The 18595-nt window shown below is 38.2% G+C and overlaps 2 protein-coding genes across 7 annotated transcripts in view; one reads left to right on the top strand and one right to left on the bottom strand.

Moving 5' to 3' along the window:
- Positions 1-3057: 3057 nt before the first annotated feature.
- pex12 (peroxisomal biogenesis factor 12) lies at positions 3058-8726 on the top strand. The gene is made up of 4 exons (XM_088436644.1): positions 3058-3209; positions 3927-4062; positions 6336-6865; positions 7736-8726. Exons 2-4 carry the CDS (start codon positions 3940-3942, stop codon positions 8130-8132), a joined length of 1050 nt encoding a protein of 349 aa, XP_088292770.1. The 5' UTR covers positions 3058-3209; positions 3927-3939; the 3' UTR covers positions 8133-8726.
- An 8232-nt stretch (positions 8727-16958) lies between these two features.
- The window catches only part of hdac5 (histone deacetylase 5), a 67711-nt gene continuing 66074 nt past the window's right edge, over positions 16959-18595 (bottom strand). For 5 of the 6 annotated variants that reach the window (XM_088436624.1, XM_088436621.1, XM_088436622.1 and 2 more), the window contains one exon: positions 16959-17926. In XM_088436624.1, the coding sequence (XP_088292750.1) occupies positions 17887-17926 (40 nt within the window). In that variant the 3' untranslated portion in view covers positions 16959-17886. The remainder of the gene's footprint in view (positions 17927-18595) is intronic. The other variant, XR_015868155.1, reaches the window with a different exon arrangement.

The following is an 18595-nucleotide window of genomic DNA, read 5'->3' as shown; positions in this document are numbered from 1 at the left end:
GTTCATCTGTTTTCCACGGGAGAAAAAGCATAACAAAGGCAACAAGGATGCAAGTGCTACAACCACCACCCAAACTGCAGCTGTCTGGTAACATAGCTGAGAAATAGAGGAAATTTAGGCAACGTTTTCAGTTGCATTCATCTGCAATTGGTGCCGAGGATATTTACAGGTATCGGGCGAAGATGCACTGGAAGTCTACAACAACTTTCAGTTTGAAGAGGAAGATGACAAAATGAAATTGGAGAAAATACTGATGCACTTTGAGGATTACTGTATCCCGAAAATAAATGTCACGTTTGAGAGGCACAAATTCTTTCAATGTGTTCAGAAAACGGACGAGACTATTGCTCAGTATGTAACCAAGAGTTGCAGAGCAGAAGCAAGACGTGTGAATTTGGAGGACTGATGGATTCATTAATAAAAGACAGACTCGTTTGCAGAATTCCAGATAATGGCCTACGACAAAGGATGCTGAGAGAAGAGAGATTAGACTTAGAAAAAGCAATTAATGTGTGCAGAGCAGCGGAAACAGTCGGAAGGCAAGCAAAAGAACTGGTCAGTGAAAGTTGCAATGTCAACGCAGTGAGAAAAGAAGAAAGAGTTTTTTGATTAAATGATCTTTTGAGCCTCAAACCCATCAGCCCCAGCAATTATTGGTTCCACCTTTCCGACACTCCTCATCAACATGCCACGCGATCTTGATAACCTTATTGCAACAGGGATGTTGCTGACAAGGTTTTCAAACGCTTGCGAATCCACTGTAGAAAGTGGCATCATATTTCCTAACGAATCTTCTACCTTTTGATGTCGAAGTGTCATCCCTCAGCAAGAAAGCGCAATCCTCTGCATGTTACTGGTCCTAGTTTGTTAAGTGGACAGCTTTTTAGGTGTCATGCGCAAAGTTTATATTATATTATTCTTCTGATTATCTCTGACGAACTCAACATATAGGTCGTATGTTCATCTTGTGTACATATTGTCCATATTTCACCTGCCACTTCATCTCAGCTGTAGTAGATAAGTAAACATTTTGCCTCGGACTTTTCTACTCCGATTTGGGTGAGTGTTTTGGACGAATTTGGGGGGGAAATACACCACTTTCAGGTCAAAAATGCATGTAATGCATAACTTTACTCTCTTTTGTAACGGGTACAATACAGTGGGCCCCCGTGTTGCGAACTTAATCCGTTCAGCGGCTATGCTCGTTACTCGAATTGCTCGTATGACGGGCAATCCAAACCTAATTTAGTTAGTGAATGTGTGCAACGCGTGCAAAAACCTTAGGTAAAAACATCACGACTTTATACACATATTAAAAATTAGTAACATAATCTACTGTACAGTTAAATTAAATAACATAAATATACAAAGGAACAATGACATTTACCTTTGGGGCGACGTGACTTGAGCTGGGTGGAGGCGGAGGGGAGCAGAGACCAACCCGCAGAATTTATTGATTTATTTTCTTAAACACGAACTTTTCTAATACTCACGAGCAAGGTTACCCATGCGTGCGCCTCCGTATTTTTTTATTATCTCCTGCTTTGTTTCTATTGTCATCATCCTCTTACTTCTTCCTTTACCGCCACTAGCAATTTTAGAAGCCATGTCTAACAGATAAAGTTTGCAAAGTCTTCACAACACACCGACCAGCTGTGCCATCAAGCTAGATGAAGGCGTTCAATAGCGGCCAATAGCATATCGGCATTTCTGTGATTGACGTGATGCTGGCCAAAAGCATATCGTCATCTCCGTGACTGAGACCGTGAATGTGACCATAATCGACCAAGAGCATATCGGCATCTCCGTGACTAAGACCGTGACTGTGACCTTAATCGACCAATAGCATATCGGCATCTCCGTGACTGACAACGTGACTGTGACCTTATAAGACCAATAGCATATCAGCGTTTCCATGACATGCGAAAATAGGTATTTTTGTTAATGCAGCAAAGCGAATAAAATAGTGCGGACACACTGACCGGCATGTTGGATTGTTCGTAAAACGAAAGCTTTGTGCGTAAGGGGACAAAAAACGCCGCGATCCACGTTCGTAAGATGAAAAGTTCGTAAAACAGGGAGTTTGTAAACCGGGGGCTCACTGTAATACTATTTTTGTGTGTGTAGTATATTACATTACCACGTTCCAGTAAAAAGTAATGCATTACAGAAATTACATTACTTTTGTAATTCATTGCTCCCTACACTGACCACAAGATTAACATTCATGTGATTTTCATAAACATTACAGTGGGTAAGTTATGAATAACAAAACAAAAAACAAAAAAAAAGAAAGTGATTATAGAAAGGAGCGGCTTGCAGTAAATCGCACATCCGCCTCACAGTTCAAAGGTCCTGGTTCAAATCCACCTGGTTATGGCCTTCCTGTGTGGAGTATGCATGTTCTCCCTGAGCCAGTGTCGGTTTTCTCCGGGCACTCCGGCTTCTTCCCACACTCCAAGACATGCATCGCAGGTGAATTGGACATACTGAATTGTCCTTAGGTGTGATTGGGTGCGTGAATGGTTGTCCGTCTCTGTGTGCCCTGTGATTGGCTGGCAACCGTACAGGGTGTCCCCTGCTTACTGTCCAAAGATAGGCTAGAAAATGGATGGATGGATGAACTTTACAAAGGGGCAAATATATCTATCCATCCATCAAAGGAAAAAAAATCAGCAATTCAGAAAAAGATTTCAAGATTCAAAGCGTTTAATGTCATGTGTTGATACAAGTTTCTCCATACAATGAAATTCTTACTTTGCAGTCCACACGAATGTCGTTTAAAAAAAAGTAAGTACCATGTTAAGACAAAAAAAAAAGAAAAAAAGGTAGAAATAACACAGATGCAGTGCACAAGTATGAACCATAACTGGGTAGGTTATGCACAGAAAGCTACACTGATGGTAGATAAAATAAGAAATGTATTTATTAATTATTTATTTACTGGTTTCAAACCAGTAAATACGAAAACAGAGTGAATTGATTTGTATTACAAAGGGTAATTTAGCCGAAACGTTTAAATAAAGTTTTGATAGAAAAAAACCGCTTAACGCGGAAGTGGTCATGTTTTCGAAGAAGTGGTCTGATTGACGGTGCAATATCGCATGAACCACGTATATGCGTCTTTTTTTAATCAAATATTTTGTATGTGTGCCAACTTGTAACCGTCGTCGTTGAGTTCAACGCATAAGAGCCCGAGGTGGTGTAAGGTATGAGTTTAAATTGACGTGAATGAAAGACGACCGCGACCCTGTCAAATTGCTTCCCCGGAGCCAGTTAATATGGTCGTAATCAAACTAAACACTCGATTAATTTGTGCCCCCTCCGGGACACCTGGCCCACTCTATGGGTATTACATTTGCGCAAGAAAATCTGAGGCTGCGAGTGGTCTCGGGGTAACTTCGATGGAAGTTTGACCTGTATTTAATCGTCCTCGCGGGTTCAAATCCCGCTCGGAACATTTATTTTTATTCGTTTTAGTTTTTCACTATGTTACCTGCATTTTCCTGCAGGTAATTAGAACTTGAAAAGGAATCGCTTTGTTTCGTGTGTTTATTGATGAACAGGACAGTTAGACAGTCAATCAACTTCCATGTAGCTTGTGACGAATCTGCCGTATGGACACAGGTAATATGTCAACAATCGACCCACATTTGTAATCGGGAGCCAGTTGAACTGTAACGGCCTGTACTTTTGAAAAGCGAGTGAAATCCATACTTAGAATAACTTTCATGTTTTCGTCCAGTAAACGTTTTTCTTCCGAACACAGATAAACAATACACACACAAGCCAATATGTTGAATTTAGATACGAAACAGTATTTGCTATTGTGACGTGAATCCAGTTTACGTGTCCTTTATGGTGATTGACAGGTGTAGCTTCAGAATCATATCTTAATTACTGTGGATCATTGCGATGTGTTGTAGGTGTGCAGTAGTCATGGCTGAGGCCGGTGCTCATCTGACCTCCAGCACTGTGCAGGAGCAGCCGTCCATCTTTGAGGTTCTGGCTCAAGAGTCATTGATGGAGGCGGTGAAACCAGCTTTGAGACACGCCGTCAAGGTGAGACACTTGACTTCACTCTTTAAAGGAGTTCCCGTGTGTAATACCTTCAAGCCAAACTTTTTCAAATAAATGTAAGATTAGAGATGGGTTGATGAAGCCTTGTGAAACTTTTCAGGTATTTGCCTCATTGATTTGGATTAAAAAAGCCAATGAGGCCCCAAAGCCTTACAAAATAGCCACACTGGTAACATCTGGTGGTCAGTCATAGCAGCTACAATACTCAAAATGATTGACTTTTTCTGGGTTCATATGCCATTAACACTGAGTCTTATATTTATGTCTGTCTGAATTGTCTGGCCAAGGCTACTGACAAGTGGACAGCCTGTCTGGCAGAGATGTGATTTGTCATTCTAATGACAAATTACCTTGATTCAAGCTCCCTCTGATAGTCTCATAGCCAGGAAAAGCAAGATAGAAGTTTTCAAATTCCCTACTTAAAGGCATTATTTAGTGAATTCAAGCTCAACAATACTTTGTTTTTTACTTGTAGTGTATGTGACGGATGAAATTTAGACAAAGGTGATACATTTGAATGGAACCGTCACATTATTATTTTTACTGTTATTATTTGATTGATTTGTTTTATTGAACACATGTATAATAGGCACATTAAAATAAAATGTGAGAACAAACCAAAAACACAAAGAAGCAGAAAATAATAGAATTGCAGTACAGTGATCCCCCCCCTACTTCGCGGTTAATGGGGGCTGTCAACCCCCCGTGAAGTCTGAAACCCGCGAAGTAGGGTATTAGTTCCTAGATTTCTATATACGCCCCAATATAGCCACAGTAACCATAAACAATCCTTTTTTTTGTATTTTTTGCCTATTTTATTTCCTTTCTCCTATTATTTAACATTACTTTATCCTTATTAACATAATTGTATATTCATTAAATATTACTTATTTTGTTGAGAATTTGTTCTCAGGACTGGTTATCTGCACCAAGACTCCGGTGAAAGAGTCCGCAAGTCATCATGTTGAACTTCACATTTATTTTGGCTCATGTAAGGTGTATCATGTAGTAACTGTTGAATAACAAATCAATAACAATCTTCAAATCAGTAAACTAACATACTGCCGAACTTTAATCTATGAATTTACTGTATTTTTAGCCGACATTAGCGGGTTAGCAACAACTACTAACTATAAAGTGCAACGTCTACACAAACGAACAGATAAACAGAATAAACACTCATCGCTTACTAAACATAGGCAGTAGCGTGCGTTATCAACATAAATGATAATAAACTATAAATATGAGCTTACGTTGTCATTCACTACATCACCGTAACGAGCCAAATGACTCCACAGAGAATGTAAAACAGAAAACGGAAATGCAACGCGACCCGAAAATTTAAAACATGCCGACAAATTAAAAGCATACATTTCAAAATAATATATGATATGTCACGAACTCTAACGCTTGAAGAATTCTTAACATAGTTATTAACTAATATTACTTCGTTATTTGATTAATACAGTACTGTATAATGTACTTTTTCTTTTTTTCAGTTTTTGTAAATTTTTGCACATTTTTTAAATGATTTTTTGTTTTGAAATATTTTTTATTTTTGCTGGAAAAAAACGCGAAGTACTGAGACTGCGACATCTGAGACCGCGAAGTAGGAGGGATCACTGTATATGTATATGTTCAGTTCAAAGAAATTTGCTATATATGTTCAAGAGGAAGTAGGAAGAAGTATAAAACTTACCTGGTCCTGCTTCTTGTATTCTATTATTGAAATATTGATATATTGTTTCATATCACAAAAAACAATCATATAAATAAGCTTATGTGGTTCATTCATACAGTTGTATTTCTACATGAATATACAGTATGCTTATATTGTATGTATATAAATATATACAGATGCATACACATATACATAAATACTAAAACATACTGTATATCTTATTTTTCACATGTAACAAACTTTGACACAAGATCTGACTCAGTTCAATAAGCAGCATATAATCTTTGTACTTTTCCAATACAATATTTTTAAAGCTCTTTTTGAACACAGCCATAGATGTGCATGTTTTCAGTTCTGTTTCATAGCCATTCCATAAATCGACACCTTTAACAGATACACACATTTGCTTTATATTTGTTCTTATTTTCAATTTTTAAAAATCACCGGTAGCCCTTAAATCATAAGCACACCCTTTCCTTATTTCGAACAGCTTCTGGATATTCTTGCAAAGTTGGTTATTGACTACCAAAAAACCGTGTATATGATGTGTATTTTGCTTCCTTTCTCAACTCAGGTTCTTGCAGAGTCCCACCCATCCCAATTTGGTTTTCTTTGGCGACGCTTTGACGAGTTCTACCTCCTCCTGGATGTCCTCCTTCAGAAGCACTTCCTATCCCAGTGTAGCGCCTCCTTCTCTGAGAACTTCTACGGTCTCAAACGGGTTTCAGCAGGGCAGGGCCTTCCTGTTAGCCTGCACACAAAGGCCCACTGGCGCTCTCTTCTTCTCTTGTGCCTGGTGCCGTACTTGCGGGCCAAGTTGGAGGCCATATTTGCGCGCCAAAGAGAGGAGGAAGACTTCTCCATACGGCTGGCTCAAAGCAGGAGTCAGAGGCTGTACCGGGTGGCCGTGGCCGCCTATCCGTACGTCAACTCGGCCTGGAGGGCCTGGATCTTCTGTCAGCAGCTGCTTTTTGTCTTCGGAGCAGTGCGGACCCACACTCCTTTGCTGTGGCTGGCGAGAGTCCGACTAGCTCGACTCACCGAGCGAGACGTCAGAGACATGGAACTGAATGCAAGCAAAGGAAGAAGTCCGGCTGGAGATAGGTACAAGTCGCTCATGTTGATGATGTATAATGACATCTATTTATTAAGAAATATTTATAAAACGGATCGGCACTGTGATGGATTCATCCACAAATGTTTCCAACTTTACAGCGAGCGCGGTGAATATTTCATCCAGTCACACGGCTCGCCTACATGTTTTAATTAGTACGTACACGAATCAGACAATATTCTTAATATTCTTGATACGCTCCATTAAAAAAATAAGACCTAAACAACATCATGTCACACACCAATGATGTGTTGCGAAGGCCAATTTCAAAATAAAGACATCAAATATTACATGTACAACAATGCAATAGCCGAAGTAAGCTTTTATGAGCACTACTGTAAAGGCCATGGCCATTATTAAAATATCGTAATATTTGTTGTTATCTTGTCTTCGGCTATTAACCAAGCTAGACTTTTCCTGCAGGCTTGTTTTTGCTGTAGTGAATTTCAGCACAATGCCAATGCAGAAAAAAACGTTTTGTATTATCCAAAAAGGGATTTTTCCTTGTATGAGGATGTAAGAAAGAGGGAAAGGCTTCAATCCCGACGATTACAATGGCAGACATTTTTAATTCAAGGTTTTTTTTTTTTTTTTTTTAAGCATTCTCGTCATTCGTCGATGGGTCTGCAAAACGTAATCAGAAATAATGGTAGGCAAATTGAGACAACTACACATCAGCAGATATGGTCAATGCTGCACCTCCCTGAAAAAAGTGCGCAACCAAATCCTGTGTGGTATGACTAACGTTAAATAAAAGTCAGTGTGAGCCCTGTACACAGAAATGATCATTAATTAAAATGACTAATATTATAATGGATAAAGTTCTCCAATCCAAGCCTCCCTATGTATTTTTTTTGCAGTTCGTTACAGAAGATGTGGTGGTTGATGTCGCGAGCTGCAAGGGGCGTGGCCATCTCCCTGTCCTCCTCCCTTTCTCTGGGAGTCTTCTTCTTGCAGTTCCTCGAGTGGTGGTACTCGTCGGACAACCAGGCCACAGTGAAGAGCCTCATGTCCCTCCCCGCGCCCCCGCCTCCCCTCCACTTAGACGCGACCCATGCTAAGGACGCGGTAACTGACGTGTGGTGCTGTCCGCTCTGCAGACGGCTTCGTGTCAACGCCACGGCACTGTCCACGTCGGGCTTCGTCTTCTGTTACCGCTGCATCTACATGTATGTGAAAAGCAACCGCCGTTGTCCACTCACAGGCTACCCCACTGAACTGCAGCACCTCATCAAGATCTACTCGCCGGACGCTTAAAATTCACTTCAGGTGAAATAAGAAAGAGCAAAAGTAAGGTCATTGTCCGGAGGCGGAGACGCCAGACATGTGCTCGATTTTATGGTGTCATAGAGCGGCTTGTGTGTGTCCATAGGCAAGATACTGGACCTTCAGTTGGGATAGATGTTTCTACTTTACTCTGTTGACAGGGTACAAAAATTGTCATCACTGTGTGATTGAGATTTTTTAAATGTGCTCATAAAGACTACCGTAATTCCTGAACTATAAGATACACTTTTTTCCCAAAAATGAAGACCAAAAGTAAGGATGCGTCCTATAAGTGGTAACTGAAATATTTTATTTTTATATGTTTTATTTTTTATATTCGACATTCGAGGAAGATTGCATCCATCAGCAACACAAGTTATGAGTTTTGACGTACCGATGCACATTTTTATATCGGTCATATTATTACTTGGGAGTATTTACAATAATGGGATGAGCTCGAGGGCGAAAGTCCGTTGTCTGTTAGTAGCCAGAGCCTTGTTTGCAGCTAACAGCACCTTTTGTTAAGCGGCTTGTGTTTGCTGAGTTTGTTACGTTCTTTTCAATAAAAGAAGCGATCAGACTGAATTAATGCCCGAATACATCCTTGTTCACACAGGACAGTGGCTTTCAAGAACAACATTTTTCTTGTGGCAGAGCGGATTGCAAACCGTGAGGCTGTTGCAAAGTTATATATATATCAGCGGCTGTCTGTGCATTTCTCACTTTTTCCTTCAGTGATGTCAAACTCGAAGAAATACCCCGTATAATACCATCATTTAAGACACCGCTGCTAGAGAAATCATATACAGAAGCTGTCAGGGTTATCTTTAAAAGTAGACTAAGACCATTCCTGCTGCTCAACAGCAAAATAGCAACTCAGACCAGCCAAGATTGACTTTTCTCCGCCTAGGCAAAGGGGAAAAAGCTTGGCGTACATCCTCATGCGTTGCCAGTAGCATTTTTCATCGCTCAAGCATCCCCGCCTGCTTTTTATTCATTCAGCAAAGTATTGCACATTACAAGACGTAACAAAACGATCCAGCCGGCCGCCACCAACAGCTGGGCAAAGGTCCCAGCTCACACTTTCCTGCGTCAACAGCTTTATCTAAGGACTGGGGCGAGATGAACTAAGACTGCATAGATGGATAGCAATGCACACTATTCTAGACAAGAAATAAGCACATAATGATAACAACCTAATAAATGATTCCCTTCACAGAAGCACACGTATGCATGACTTGGCATTGCATCACCTTAATCATGTACAACACAGGCTATTTTCCGGAGCATTTAATCATCAAAAACCCGGATCAGCAATTAAAATTTAGCACTATACGTGATACTGTCAAAACTTAAAAATAAAAGACAACTTAAAATTATTTGTCCACAAAGTTTTAAGTCCACCAAGAGCAGGCAAGCTTTAACAAGATTCTACGCTTAATTACAAATCGCAGTTTAATATATGAAGAATCCTTTTCTTTACCATTAATTGAATATGAACAAAATGACAAAAACATTAAAAATGAAAAAAAAACCATCAATAAAAGGCTCACACTCAACAAAATGGCTGCCTCCCAAAAACACTTAATTCAAAAATTAAGACTCACAAGAACACTTCTGTGCAATGCATGATTTTAAACCATGACGCCGTAGTGTTCTACCTACGGCAGCCTTCGAAATTGTGATTCCAGCCCTCTTCAAGTCATTGTCCAGCTCCTGTTGTGTCGTTCTGGGCTGACTCCTCACTTTTCTTATCAAGAGTGATGCTCCACGAGGAGAGATCTTACAAGGTGCCCCAGTCCGTGGTAAATTAGCAGTCATCTTTAGCCTTTTCCATTTTCTAACAATTGCTGCAACAGTGGATTTATTATTACCAATCTGCTTCCCAATTGCCCAATAGCCTTTCCCAGCTTTGTGGAGCTCTACTATTTTGTCTCTGGTGTCTTTAGAAAGCTCTCTTGTCTTCCCCATGGCAGCAGTTGGGTAATGACTGACTGTGGGTTGCACAGGTGGCATTAATAAACTCTCGGGTGTGGTGGATGGGGTAAAGGTGTGCTTTTTTAAGGTTGACTGACAGCTCTATGAGAGTCATAATTATTGCTGTTTCTCAAGGGTGCAAATACTTGTCAACCCAACAAATAAATAATTTAAAAAATCATACAATGAGATTTTTTTTTTTTAGATTATGTCTCGAACAGTTGAAATGCATTTATGATGAATTTCAGACTTTTCCCTATTTTCTAAGTAAGAGAACTTGCAAATTCGCAGGGGGTGTAAATACTTATGCTCCTCACTGTGTGTGTGTATATACAGTATATGTGTATATATACTGTATATATATATATATATATATATATATATATATATATATATATATATATATATATATATATATATATATATATATATATATATATATATATATATATATATATATATATATATATATATATATATACACACACACATATATTAGTTGACAAACTGGAAAAACTGTTGATGACCCCTTTACATGTTAACACGGAAAATACCATGATGGGATTGATTATTATGAAGTATTAAAACACTGTGCATTTCCAGCTAATTGACAATCCTTATATCAAATTGGCAAACCTTGTATCAAATGTATGATAGGTGATCTAAATATATTCTTTTAACCTTCTGCACTTTTGTATTTTTATTACATAAATAACATCGCATCTGCTCAGGCTTTAGGTAACAATCTCTTTTCGCTGTTAGCTAGCAGCTGTTAGCACTAATCTGCATCAAAAAAAATAAATACTTGGTCACATTTTGAGTCAAACGACTTCCATACAGCATACTGTAAAAGGAGAGTCCAGCCACGGCTTGAAAGTCTCAGAAGGAAGATAATTGAGCAGATATGTTCAGTAGTCAAGTGACAGTTCAGTTTGCAAAATTGAGATTGATATATTGGGAGTGGATGGGCATTCAAGAGACCTAAACATTTCTACACAAGCAACCACCCAGCCAGCTTTCCAGGCTATGTAAATATGCAAAGTTGACACAATTGGGCTCAATCCATTCGTGCCAATTTCGTGCAATAGCCTGCCATGTACACTTTAAGAAGTCAAATGCAAGGAGCAGTCACTGAATTGCTTTATTGAGTTTCCAGACAAGTTTAACATCAGGCCCACTTGAAAAAACAAAACAAAAACAAATACAAGAACGAAACAGATATTCAGGATCAACATCACAACTTTACAGTGAAAGATATTGAAAGTGGGCTTTAACACAATGTCCACAAAGCCTCGAAGCGAGTGCCAATCAACACGAGCTAGCATCCCTTTCAACCCATTCCGAGAGAGGGAGGAGGGAATAGAACAAGTGTTGTCATCGATATTAGTCACAGTAATAAATTGCTTGGATAGCTTGTATTGCACATGTGTACACTTCTATGCACTTTATATACACGTGAGTAGAAACTGGAAAATCACCAAAAGGAATGTGCTTGTGATCAGTTCCAACCAAATAAGATTTGAAAGTTTTCAATCATGTGCCAGGCGAGAGAGACAGAAAAAAAAGGGAAGATACCTGTTCGAGAAAAAATACATGGAGGTCCCATTGATAACATTTTCTTATGTGTCCAAATATGTGTCCAACCTGCCCTTGGCCCCCACGTGCAAGACATACGCATACACGTACGGTCTCAAACACGGAAGAGAAGAGAGCATGAAGTCAACAGCATACACATTCAATGTGTAACAATCAATTCAATGCTTAAATGTACACCAGCTTCCTGTCAAACGCATTTTCCACTACAAATGTGTGCTTCTACACTTAAATGGCCTTTGGAAAATAAATACAAACGAATAGGAGCATTTTGGCTTGTGAATTACTTGTGGGGATGATATTGACATCACAGCAGATTATAGGGGCCAATCTACCTGACAAGGTACTCGTTGCGCCACAACGGACTTTTTCTCGATGCCTTGATTTCTGTTGATGTCAAATTAGTAGGACAGCAAGTTTTGTAAACCTTACTCAAACATTCCACACGTAGAAATTAATTCAAAATTTCAAATAATGTAAAATTAAGTCATCCCTCAAGATTACAATGCACTTTAAGTTCATAGTGGAATTTCAGGGGAAAAAGCCAATATCCAGAATTTTTTGGGAGTAGTGTCATTGCTTGAGTGACTAAATAAGTACCATATTTTTCGGACTTTAAGACTACTTTTTTTTCATGATTTGAGTCCTGTGGTTTATAGTCCAGTGCGATTTATCTGCAGGTTTTTTTTTGTTTTTTTTTTGTGGAGGAAATCCACCAGTAAAGCGAACGTGTGTATCTCTTCCAAGGGTTCCATTTATGGAACAACTATAAAATCAAAATTCAAAAAGAGTTTTAAAAAATAGTATTAAAAATATAAAGAAATATGTATAAATTGAATAAGATATTGGATAAAAGTTTGTGACTTGTAAATTTGATATAGATGAGATTGTATATATCTATGTTTGATTGTATAAATGAATTATGGGCAATGTGTCTATACATTCACAAAAATAATCAATGAAAAAAAAGGAAGAAGAAGCTTTGGAGGTATTTATTTTGAACTGCTATTTAACTTGGCAGTATTATTTGATACGTTGAAAAAAAGGAATCCATTCATTTTATATAAATATGTTGGTGCTAAACATGCAGAGAGTCTGTTGAAGAAAAGATGTTTCTGTAAGCGGGCCATTAAAAAAAACGTTTAAAATAATAATAATAATAAAAAAAAAACTTCCATATAGCATCTTTTTGTGTAGATCTGTGATGTTATGACCTGCGGTTTATAGTCTGGTGGGTTATCCATGACACAAATTTTTTTTTGCTGATTTTTTTGCCTGTGCGGCTTATATACCAGTGCGGCTTATTGTCCAAAAAATACGGTACATTATTCACAGTGATCAATCGTGTCTTTTTACTGTAATTAAGACTACGGCTTGGACAATTATTCAGATGGTCATTTTAATTGGTCGATAATTGTTTTTTATTTTTTTGCGGCAGATTTTTTTTTTTAACAGATGAACACATTACAACATAAGACAGAGATAATGACATTCCAAGATCACCCCCCCCCCCCCCCAAAAAAAAAAAAAAATCAGATCACTTATGCGGATTTCCCTCTGTTGTAAAGGAAAACAAATTTTAATAAACCAAATATTTAACACAGAACAATTCTCTCCCGCTAATTCATACCCTGTATTTAGAGTTATATAGTTATACCTGTTAAGAGAGCAAAAAAATGATATTATATACTTTGGTTAATTTGTTGTTGGAATTTTAGCCTGCAAAATATCAAACGTGTTCTGAAAATTGTCGCAGTGACTCCTTACAGGGTAAATAAACACAGATTCGTTCATACTTTTGTGTCAACAAGTTTTCTCACAGTGAGAAAGTGTACTTTTCATATTTCAGTTGAATAAAATTAGTACACATTCCTCTTAAGCGGTATATAGCATCTCTAAGGGTGTTTGTTTATGGCTATTTTGTACTGTGCGTTCTTCATGACCTCTTGTATTTGTCAGTAATAAGACTACAACGAGGCTTTTGTTTTGGAATTGATATAAATTCAGTCAACAGTCGTCGCTGAAGGAATTGGTAGAGAAATCCGTTGGAGCATCTTTTACAATATCCTACTGGTGTGCTCAAGTGAACTAGTATAATCTTTGCACACGAGTAGAACAACTAACTATGGGTTGCGCAAAACTGTGCTAATTGACAATTATGTACTTGTAAGCACGAAGTTGTCAGCAAGTGCACTTTTGTACTCAGTAGTAACATGCCATTGTTGCACCAGTATACAGAAATGTCATGCATTATCAGGAAAAAAAAAAAAAAAAGTCCCTTGTTGGCATTTGAAAAGGGTGGGGAAATTAAAATTCTACTAGTTAACATAGTGCAGATGTCAGTGTGGTCCTTGTAGAATGGACGGACTTGACATTTAAATAGTTTGCCCTAGTTGTCAGAGGTGGGCCTTCCCCCTTTCGTCATGATCGGTCGGACATTTATTTCCCGAGTCGAAAATCGTAATTGTCGTTCTGTCGCTCACTCCGTCTTCGCTTCCCCCCCAAACAAATTAAACTTCCATCATCATACTGAAAAAATATTATTTCTGAATAAACATTTTTACTCTCTACAGCTTGGCCATAAACAAAAAGCAAAACTTCAAACTTTACAGTCTTCACTTGAATTGTCCAAACTAATTATATAATACAATGCTTAGTGTGTGTTTCCCACAGCCACTAGCTAGCATACTAGTGCTGGGTATTGTGTCTTAAAAGTGTATTGCAATAATCAGCGATACGGCAAAGGTGTATTGCGATACATATTGTGATATATTCTGCAATGTTTGTAAAAAAAAAAAAAAAAAAAAAAAAAACCCTACGGAAATGAGGCGTTTCCAAACCGATACGCAATATTTTGGAAACTAAATGTCGTATTGCATCACTCCGTATCCTAATATATCGATATTATCGCCCAGCACTGAATGTTGTATTGCATCACTTCGTATCCTAATATATCGATATTATCGCCTAGCACGTATGTATGCTCACTGTGTGCCGTCATCGGGACAAGACTGCAATTAGCAAACACATCCACTGGAAGTGCACACACACACACATACACCGTTGTGTTTCAGGCACACCTCTCTGAAGACATTTTTTCAAAAACGGTTTGATGTTAATAATACAAAATTCACATGTGATGCATATGATCTGTCACATAGCCTAAGTAAAAAGAAAGGATTTGCTGCGCTTAATTTACTTGATAATGCCTTTGTTATTTCTAACTTGGTATTTCCTGGCTAAGAGGCGATCCGTCAGTATCGACAACACACTGCCCACCTCTGCTAGTTGTTGTTCTGGCAAATTCTTCTTATGATAAAAAATGTCATACAGGAGTTGAAGTAAAGCTTCAATTCAAACTGTTCCGATACTAGTGCGCTGTAACTTGTCATATTAGAGCATTTGTGCATTTCTATTAGGAGGATATTGAACAATAACTAAAACTGTTCAAAACACATTGCATGTTTGAGTGTGTTGTTCTTCTGCGCCTGCAATAATGTCCAACGCCGTGAGCCCACCACACATTTCATGGATACCCCCAGAACAGTACAGCTGTCATGATGACGCTGGTCCCTAAGCGTCACATTGCTTGGAGCAGGTATGTCTCCGAAAGCAGTGGGACCAGCAACAAGACACACAACCTATCGTGCAAAGATTCATGGGAAATAACGTTAGTGTGAGGTGAAATGTTGGATTAGCTTCATTAGTTGTGGATCCGGATCACACATTTTAGGTAGTTTGCAGTTTGACAACAACGGGAAAAAAACAGAATTTCATTACTTGTTTCCTGATGCTGGTTTGATTTGGCGACTCACTCATACAGTGAATCCTTGCATATTGTTGGCTTATCAATTGCAAATACGCCCATTCAGACATGATACCTTCTGTTTTTTGCTGGAAAAAAACAACATCTGTTTGCTACTTTTGTATTCAAGCGATGTACTATAATATGTATACTGTATATACCTAGGTCCCATCTTGTGGCATCTAAGAGTATTTACAAACCCTAATAGGTGGTGTCAATTACTCAAAATTAATTTGGACAGGTATCTGTCTACTTTATATTTTGGATGTTTTATGTTCTAAAGGTTACATGTATGGAGACAACCCTTTTATTCATTATGGGGACCATGACATTGTACAAATAATAACAGAGAAGACTTAAGCAGCCACAAAAGTTTATAACGATCACTTGGCATCTTGGATCAAAATCAGTTTGCATTGTGTTAAAGGGAGAGATGTTGCATGGTATCGCTCATATGCATTGTTGTAAACTTGCCTTTATGGACTTTTCATGAAGTTTTCACTGCTAGTTATTCGCAACTGTGCATTTATCAATGATCTCCATATTTGTAGTCCAGACTTGGTCCTACCAGAGGAGCCAGAGCCTGCTGTCGACCTCCATTGAAAACAATATCATCAACATGTGTGACTACATTAAACAGGCGCTGCGCTTCATCAAGGTTGAAAATATCATCAGAGAATATACACATTTAGCCACTCTGATAGGATAAAACAGTTTTATCAAAATATACACACACACACACCGTGTGTGTGTATATATATATGTATATGTGTGTGTATGTGTGTATATATATATATATATATATATACTGTATATTCCATCATAAAGCTGCCACATCTAGTACACCATGTTATCTGACAAAAGCTGAGATTCCGATAAAGCTCGGAACACATCTCAAAGATCAGCGACTTTGACTAAATGTACTTTTGTCACCTGTTCAATTGATCAGACACACTAATTAAACTTAACACATTATAGTGTAACAGCTCCCAAATAGTCCTTTTGTCATGAGAATTAAAAGGCTTCAGTGTTTAGAGAATGAATCCAATTTCACTGGCTTGTTCGGTGGTGCTGTTATTACAAGTCTTATTAAAGTTATACCTGTGTGTGTGTGTGTGTGTGTATCATATATATATATATATATATATATATATATATATATATATATATATATATATATATGATATACATATATATATACACACATATATATATATATATATATGATATACACATATATATATATGATATACACATATATATATATATATATATATATGATATACATATATATATATCATATATATATATATATATATACATATACATATATATATATCATATATATATATATATATACATATATATATATGATATACATATATATATATATATATATATATATATATACATATATATATATATATATATACACGTAATAAAATGTATACATATGTATTTTTAATATAAAAAGAAAATCTTGTTTTCTATTTTACTTAGAAGTATATACAGGTTTAGAAAGACAACTGACGCACGCTGTGGGCAACAAGACAGGACATTATTACACCAGTACAAAAAAATAAAATAAAATATACTAGAACTCAACAAAGAGGGATGGGGGATTCATATGCCACAATCGTCTTTTGAGAGGAAAAAAAAGAAAAGAAAATTACAAGAGGTGGTGGTTACAAGTGACCCACAATCTATGTTGAAGAATAAATAAAGTTTTTAAAGCTGGCTGGACCCCAGCCACCTCATTTCTAGAATACATACAATTGACAAATTAAGGCAACCAGATGAGAAGAAAACGACAAGAAAATGAAGTGACCACATGAAACAACAGCTGTGTGTGTGTGTGTGTGTGTGTGTGTGTGTGTGCGCGCTTTGCTGTGTTCCTTCAGTCCTTATTGGCTGGTTCGTTTGCTGAGGTGTTGTGGTGGTTGCGCTTTAATGTTTCTTATAGAATGTGTTCTTATTGCGTGTGTGTGTTTGTGTGTTAGTGGACAAAAAGGCACCTAGCTCCTCTTTATCCTTTCATTTTCCAAGTCCATCAGTGGCGAGCGCTGTCCAACTGTCACACACAGATGTGACAAAAGAAGGGGACTTCTCTTGAAAGGAGAGGGAGAGCCAACGTTACAAGAGAGGCGTGTCCGTGCTGACGCGCCCCTCCTCCAGTTGCCCTGGAGACACTTACAATTTATCTGCTCCTCCCATGGAGAGAACTGACTTTGTGAGCACTTTCCTCCACCATTTGAGGTCATCCACAACATTTCAACTCAGCGTGAATGTGTGTGTACCTATCGACAATCCATAAGAGGGTAGAGTAGGTGCCAGGAAGAGGGTATGGTGGCATTCCTGTGTGCGTCGCTCTTACAAAACAGGCTCCTCTTCCATGGGCTCCTCTGTAGACCTGCATAGGAAGGCATCATGGAGGACATGCGTGACCCCTTCAAAAGTTGTGACAAGTCATGAGAAGACCCTAAAGATCCCGACAAAAGAAAGCTCAGTGAGCATTTATTCAAAATATTTCATGTCAAGCTTTGACTCCCATTGGGGTAATGCGCCCCACAGCTTTTGGGTAAAGTGATCCCTCTCTATATCGCGCCTCGCCTATCGCACCCTCAGTGCATCGCAGATTTTTTTTTTCCATTAAAAAAAAAAAAAAAAAAAAGCTATGTTGTCAGCGGCAAAGTCCAATTAAAATGAACACTAGAAAACATGACTAAAAATCACAGTTTATACTTGAAATCTCGAATTTATTACAAAAGAAATCTAGGACAGTTTTAGAGTGTTCAGTTGACGGGTTCATGGTGGGTATCACCATGAATGTTTTGGGGAATGTGGGACGAAACCGGAGTACCTGGAGAAAACGCATGCGGGCATAGGGAGAGCATGCAAACTGCACACAGGAAGACTATAGCCAGAATCGAAAACACAATCTTGGCATGTGAGGCGGACGTGCCAACCAGTCTTTCCCCGTGTCGCCCTCTGATATTGTGTTTGCGCAATATGAATTGGACAGCAAAATCCACCTATTTTATCACTTGCTGACAAGCGAAAATAACATCCCAGTTTCTCA

Source organism: Hippichthys cyanospilos, chromosome 16, assembly GCF_059441005.1.
Source record: "Hippichthys cyanospilos isolate Australia breed blue-spotted pipefish chromosome 16, RoL_Hcya_1.0, whole genome shotgun sequence".
Taxonomy (NCBI): Eukaryota; Metazoa; Chordata; class Actinopteri; order Syngnathiformes; family Syngnathidae; genus Hippichthys; species Hippichthys cyanospilos.
This window is presented reverse-complemented; position numbering and strand designations above follow the sequence as displayed.